At 39.5% G+C, this 7,698-nt stretch overlaps 1 protein-coding gene across 1 annotated transcript; it reads right to left on the bottom strand.

Moving 5' to 3' along the window:
• Positions 1-4,326: 4,326 nt before the first annotated feature.
• Positions 4,327-5,360, bottom strand: HRG_04671 (regulator of chromosome condensation (RCC1) repeat domain-containing protein; the record flags this gene model as incomplete). Its single annotated transcript, XM_044863142.1, has 5 exons — positions 4,327-4,349; positions 4,469-4,502; positions 4,553-5,031; positions 5,149-5,169; positions 5,225-5,360. The coding sequence occupies 5 exons, from the start codon at positions 5,358-5,360 to the stop codon at positions 4,327-4,329; spliced, it is 693 nt and encodes a 230-aa protein (XP_044721756.1).
• Between the last annotated feature and the right edge of the window lie 2,338 nt (positions 5,361-7,698).

Here is a 7,698-nt window from a genome sequence, read left to right as displayed (position 1 = left end):
AGAGCTTTTTAAGTACTATAGAATATACTAGAAAGCTAACTAATTAGTCTACTAGTAGGCGAGCAATAGTCTATAAAAGACGAAGGATTTCCCTAGGAGTAGTAGATAAAATAAGTAAGTTTATAAGTATCTTTTACAACGCTATTCTTTTAATATATTATTTAGCCCCTTATATACTCGTTATAAATTCCGGACGAAATCCTACCCTATACTCCTTAGACCGATCTTTCCGCTTACGTTATCGATTACCCGATTCTACGCTTATTGCTTATACCTTTTTATAGCTTCTTAGTTAGATATTATAAAGTAATAGTAAACGATCTAGATATAATGCTAAAAAGACTTAAGGATATAGAAATAAGGTAAGTAAGGAATCGGGGCCTATAAAAATTATAATAGATAGAGAGGTAAGAGGAAGTAAGAGCGAAACTAAGGGGGGAGGATAGTAAATATAGGCCGCCGCGCCCTTAATTAAGAAGTCGCGTAGCTAGATAGGAACCGATTTTTAATTAGCGGAGCTAGCCGACCGAATTTCGATTAACCGGCCCTACCTAAAAGCGACCTATACTAGTACCTAGCCTAGTAACCGGATATTACCTACCTTACTAACTAATAGACCGATAAGCTAACGCGGCTATAGCTATATAGTAGCGTCGCGGGAGCCGTAGGGAATAGAGGCGCCTATAAGTTAAGCCCTTAGAGAGAGACTACTACCTATAACCCTAGGCCCGGGCTAGCGAGCCCGGGCCGCGGCCGCTTAAGATAGTAGCGGCTATAGCCTAAGACGGCCTACGCTAAAATATAAATATATAGGAGAGTCCTACGGTAGCCGGCGTAAATTTCCTATATACTACTACTATAACCTTATTTAAAGCGGACCTATATTAAAAGAGGGGAGGGTTTTCCCTTAAGTACTTTAGTTTTTCCCTTTTATTTAATACTAAAGATCTAAATACCTTTAGCTAGATCCTTAGTATAATCTTAATAATAATAATAATATATTAAAGATATCTATAATAACCGCTAAATAATCTATATTAAAGCTCTTAGTAGTATAATAGTAATATAAGTATTTTTATAGTATCTTTAAGTAAGCGATCTTCTTTATTATATTAAATTTAACCTATATAATAAAATAAGGTTTAAGGTATATTATAAACCTATCTATAATATTAAAAGATATAGAAAGGTTTCCCTAAGGTTCTTAGCCTTAATAATATATATAAATCTAACTACTTTAGTCTCTTTCTTTTTTAAGTTATTAAAGTTACTAACTAAAAGTCCTTAGCTAACTTTACCTTTAGCCTTATTAACTTAAAGAAAAAGTAGGATATTAATAGCTATATAAGTCCCTTAATACTCTTTATATATAGGTTAGGGCATAAGAGCCCTTTATAGTTATTATAGATAAAGAAGCTACTCTTAAAAACGCCCTCCTTTATATTTTCCCCTTAATATAATAATAACTTTATATATTCTATATTAATAGTAATATTCGGGCTTAAATCTAGTCCTACTAAAAAGACCTAGTAGATCCTAATAGCCCTAAAAACTCTATTAATATAGAGGTCCCCTAGGAAGTAAAAGCTATCCTTACTTAAGAGCTATTAAATAAAGAGCCGCTAACGCCGCTACCGCTATTATATTTAGGCTAAATAATAAGGAAGTTAAATTTAGCTATAAAGGAATATTCCTAGCTTAAAAGCGTATTATTTATTCGAAAACTAAAGCGGATTTTTATAAGATATAGTAGTAGCTTAATAAGATCTTTAGTTAATACTAAGGGTATATTATAATATATATCTTAAACGAATATATACTATAGTATAAGTAGTAGGTAGGCTACTTTATTAGCTAATATTATAACTTTAGGCAGCGGGTAAATAGCTTAGTTAAGACCGCCTATAAGGATATAAAGTCTTATTTAGTTATAGGTACCTCTAACCTCTTATATCTTTATAATACCTTTATATAGATAATTAAGAATAAAGAGATAATATATATATAAATAGCTGCCTAGTAAGAGATATAATAAAAGTATTAGTTCCTTAAGTAGACTTAGCTTAAGGATCTTAGTATAAAAATTACCTATAAAGCAGTTAACTTACTTACTATATAATATAGGCTTACCCTCGCTATAATACCTCTACTAACGCGAGAGCTATAGCTATTATAGCCTTATAGCGGGCGATTTATATACTAACTTAGGCTACCTTATATATATACGATCCTTTAATACCTTTAAGCTAGGTTAACGCTTAAAAAGTATAATATTCTCTCGCGATAGTAGCTTAAGAAGCCGTTAGTAAAGACCCCCCCCCCTTTCTAAGTAAATTTAATACTAATTACTACTATTAGGACCTCGAGGAGCTATTACTATAAATCCGCGACCCCGACGTTATTACTATTATACGCGGCCGGCCCCGTAATAATAAGCTACCTATACTAAGCTCCCTTATAGCGAGGGTATTATAGACAGCATTATAGACGGCATTATAGTTATAGCCGGCTATAAGGGCATCCTAGCTACCTAATTCGAGTTAGGCTAGCTTAAGGCGGCTCAACGCAAGCGTTCGAAGGCGCCGGGGGCTCGACGAGATTAATAAACTTAGCTATAGCCCGCGGTCTCTCGCAGCGTCATAACAAGGATCATCAGCTCGAGGAAATACAAGGGGAAGGGGATTAAGAGGAGGACGCGGCAGGAGGGGCGCGCCGCCGGCTTCGTCAGGGCAACCGGCTTCGTCAGGGCAGCCGGCTTCGTTAGGCGTTGGATGGATCGTTAAGTAGGATGCAATTAAGGCGGCGACGCCGCCGCCGCCCATACAGCCGTAAGGGCCAAGGAGGAGCCGGGTCAATTAACGGGCCGATTGTTGCAACTTCGAGCTTAAGGCCCGGAAATGCGTTATTTGAGCGAATTGAGAGGCATGCGTTATGTGGCCTTTATTGCCTCTTGTGTGTGTGTATGTGCGGGCGGGCGTAGGCGCGGGTGCGGGCATTTAGGCGGTACGGGTACTTGCCAGGCGCGCGCGGTATAAATGGGCGGGGCGGGCTGGCTTTAGTACGTATCTTAAAAATGGGTCGAGTGTGCAAATAGCAATATGCTATTGTGTAAATAGCAATACTCGAACTAAATTCACCTTTCTATGCCCCTATTTCTTCTACTATGCTCTCAAGTCTCTACTTAAGAAGAACCTTCCGTTACTACGCTCCTTAAGGCATAACCGCCTGACGGCGACTGTCTAACACGACGCCTGCGTCTAACACAGATAAGAATCCCTAACTATGCCTACATCAGACTTCGTAGCTGGCTACTTTTAGCCTTAGGTCGTATGGCCCTTAATCCTAGCGCGGCTCAGCAATCTTAAATGCATGTTACGGAGCGTCATTATAATCACTGTTATTATTATCTTCTTTCAGCTGTCAGATCTAGACAGTGGAGGTAGAGGTAGCGGGGCAGGCACAAGCGGTCGTGACAGAGGAAGAGTCAATAGCGATGAAAAAAACCCAGCCGCCACTATTTGTTCTAGAGTGAAGTCCCGCTGCATCTACAGAGCAAAGAAATATAAAAAAAATTCAAAATTAAATAACCTTGTACGGATACATGGTTTTATACTAGGAAAAGCTGAAGGCTACTTTCGAGACTTGGAAACTACGAACAATCAAGCAGGCCCGGCAACAATAGAGAACTGCCCTCCAGCACCGGCCCAAGTCATCGGCCTACCCTTGAGCTCCTTCCCCTTGACATGCTCTGCAACCTCCACGTCTCTTTCCGACCCTAGGCCAAGCTGACCTTCCGAGCCGGAGCCTGTAGCATATACCTCGCCTTTGTTCGAAATGAAGATCGTATGCTCTGTTCCGCAAGTAACATGAGTGAAGGTCCCGGGAATAGCTATAGGCCGTAGGCAAATGCGAGGTTTTTCTCGATCATCATGCTTAATGAGAGTCGTATCCTGAAGCTGCTCGGCTGAAAAGTGAATTCCGAGTTGACCGCCATCCAGTCGTCCCCAAAAAAGGCATTGCCCATCAGCTGTTAGGGCAGCCGAATGGTGAGCTCCACCGCTTAAGGCTATAACGCCTTTTCCGCAAAGGTCCCGAATCTTAATCGGCCAAGGCAGAATAGCAGAATCGTTACCGGCCGTTGGAGCATAGCCAGCCTCGCCGTAGCTATTTAAACCCCACGCCCAGACATTATCATCTCGGTCAACTGCGAAAGAATGATACTCCCCAGATGCAATATACTTAGCATTGCTGCGGCAAACTCTAACGAGACGAGGCCTGAGGCAGTCTTGATCTCGCCCAAATAGCCGCCGGGCGAACTGCAGCTGATCATTTGAGCCCCATGCAAAAGTCTGACCATAAGAATCGAGAGCCATAGCGTGATTAGCTCCGCAGACGATTTGTATGATGTCCTTAAGGCCTTCGATGAGCAAAGGTGTCTTTTGATTCTTGATGATAGTCCCGTCTATACTGTTATAGCCAAAACGGCTATTCCCCTCGGAGTCCTACCATGCTTATATTAGAGATAGACCAACGTCTAGGCCGTGTAGCTTACGCGAAATGTACCCCAACCATAAGCAAGGCCAGTGTCTGTCAGCGCAATGCTATAGCTATCGCCAGCTGCAACTTGACAGAAGCGAGTGTTTGGTGGGAAATGGGCAGCAGGAATAGCTAGTGGAGTCGACTCTAGGGGATTCAGCTCTGCATCGTCGTCCGGGACGGTATCCATGTCGCGTCGCTCAGGGATCCAGTGCGTGTCTCTCCCAAGGGCGAACTCGTCATTAACACCCCAGGTGATAATCTGATCGTCGATAGTGAGAGCTATCGTATGCATCCCTCCGCATGCTAGCTGTGTGATATGGTACTTGGTTGGATCTTTGGGGTCGAGAAATGGATTTAAGGAAGGGCGAGACGCTTCTGTCTGCTTAGGCCCGAGCCCGAGCTCGCTGTTATCGCCATTCCCAAACACAAGCACGCTAAGGACCTTGGTGGGAACTTGGTTAATTATGGGGTGCGTCTCGTGTTCCGCTTCGGCTGTGGTTGATGTGCGCTTTGGATCGGATTTTGCCTTCTTGGAGGGACGTTGTGGGCGGGAATCGTTATATCTGCGTTTTCCGGATGAATTTAATGCGTCGCCGTTAGGCAACCGACCAGAGGCGTGCTTCGGGGGGTCTGGCGGCAAACGGCGTGAGCGAGGCGAACTCAAGGCATGTCAAGGGGGACTCACCAGAGGGGGACTTCTGCTTCTGCTTGGAGGCGGCGGCGGCCTTAGAGCGGGGCACTTTTGCGCCACTTCTGTTATTGGCCCTACCCTTGGAAGCAGGTCCCAGCTGCAACTTGGCGGTTGCTTTCTTCGAAGCCATGGCGAGAGGCGTGTGCCTTACGGAACGTAGTGACGAGAGGTTCTATTACGCCTGTGTTAGCCGGCACCCAGGTAGTGTGGCTGGTCAAGGCGCAGGGCCGATACCGTATAATTAGGTGCGCATATTCCCCACCTTGCCCCCCTCTGCCCATACCTGCCCGCCCGAGGCGTAGGCTACTTACGTAATATCTATATATTCGGACTCGAGGCTTAGAGATACTCTTAAGTAGAGGCTTAAGAGTATAGTAGATAAAATAAGGGTATAAAAAGTAAATTTAGTAATATATATTTTAGTTTAATTATTAATTAAGGGAGGAGCTTTATAAGGGTATTTATCTTTATTATAGGTCTAAGTATAAGCTTAGACCTTAGCTAGTAGCGTTATAGGGTAGAGCGGGCTATATATATAAATATGTATTTAATAGTAGTTAGTATAGTTATAAGAGTCTTTAACTATTATAGGTTATAGGCTTAGGCTATAGCCTAAGCCGTATAGTTATATATAGAGGGCTAGATCCTATATATATATATATAGGCTAGCCGTATATAGAAGAGCTCTATATATCTTCTTAATATTATCCTATAGATAGCACCTATATATATACTACTACCTACTCTATAATAATAGTCTATAGTTAGATCTTATATAGCTTATTATTATAATATAATAAGAGGTACTTATTATATATTCCTTTACTTACCTTATAATAATATAAGCTATTAATATATTAAACTTAGTATTAAAACATTAATAGTATTAGCTAAGGTAATTATAATAGTAATAGCTATTATAAAAAGAAGCTTAGTATTAATAGCTATAATAGTAAGTAAAAGAGCTAATAAATAGTACTTATAAAAAGAAGCTTAGTAATAATAAAATAAGTAAGTATAATTTATAAAGCTATTTTATTAAATATTATAAGACCTAAACTAGTAAGGGAACTTATATTAAATCCTTAATACCCTCTTAAAACGAACTTTAATAAATATATATCTTACTACTAAAAATATAAAGTATAAAGTAGCTCTTAGTAAATAAAAGCTATTATTATAGCTATTAAAAGCTAGTATATACTTAGTATAATAGTATAAAGCTAAATAATTATTTATTTAAAGCTAAGGAGAAAGGAGAAAAACTCTATCTTAATTATACTACTTATCTATCTTTCTTAGTTCTTAGCTTAACTTATATTTAAGTACTATTTACCCTAAGCTTAAATTAGGCTCTACTTATATATAAGTCTACCTTAAGTTAACTTTAATATAGTCGCTATAGTATAACCTTAGCCTTTTATAAGTATAGCTTATAATTCTCGTAAAGATAGATATAAGAGGTATATAAAAAATATATAAAGGTAAAATTAAAAGTAAGGGGTTAGATAGGTAAGGCAGAGAGATTTAATTCTTATAGGAGTAGTAATAAGGGTAAGGGAGTAATTATTATATTGCTTTAATTATCCTTCTTTCTTCTATCTAACGCCTCTCTTTATACCCTTCTAGCATCTTAATTAATAAAGAAGATCTTACTTAAAGAAGCTACTAATATCCTTTTAACTACTAAGCTTTTTACTAGTTTTCCCCCTCTTTTCTAGCCGTTGCCGGTATATACGTCTTATCTCTCGCTACCTCTATAGGAAGCTATCGCTACTTCTACTTCCCCTTATGCCCCTACCCTCCTTTCTATACCTCTTTTTAGCTCCTTCTTCCTTTTTCTATACCGGGTGTTTTTAGCTTCCTTAGTCCCTTATACTAAGGGATATCTCCGAGAACTATAAAATTAGGCTACGCTTTATAATACACCTCCTTAGCTATAGCCTGCCCTTATAGAAAGGGTAAAGCTAAATACCTAGGCCGGTAAGCGTGTAGAGGAGGTCTTATTCTATACTTATCCTCTACTCGAGAAATCCGGGTTTTAGCCCTAGGCTCTTTTAAACCTACTTTAGGAAAAAGGGGCCTTAAGGAGGAAATTAAGTCTTATAAGAAGTAGGGCTTCTCTAAGGATAAGTCCCTAAAAAGGGGGCCTTTAAAAAGAATAAGTCTTAATTAAGCTAGGGGCCCTCCTTTAAGATAAGTCCTAATTTCTATCTTTAGCTATAAACGTCTCCTTCCTCCTATATACTATTAGCTCCTCTCGTAGACTCTTAAGGCGGGCCTCTAAGGATAGTTTTTCTCGAACGTCTTCTAGCTTAATTTACTATAAAAAGATAGCTAGCTTTTACTTTAATAAGGGCTTTATAAGACCGTTAGCTTTTATTAATACTATTAGAACTTAATAGACGGAAATTAGTCCCCTTTAGACCTCTTAACGTAACTAATACTAATAGATATCGATATACTAT

This window comes from Hirsutella rhossiliensis (assembly GCF_020360975.1).
Source record: "Hirsutella rhossiliensis strain HR02 chromosome Unknown scaffold00004, whole genome shotgun sequence".
Taxonomy (NCBI): domain Eukaryota; kingdom Fungi; phylum Ascomycota; class Sordariomycetes; order Hypocreales; family Ophiocordycipitaceae; genus Hirsutella; species Hirsutella rhossiliensis.
The sequence above is the reverse complement of the archived record's forward strand: the minus strand, read 5'-3'. Positions and strand labels throughout refer to the sequence as shown.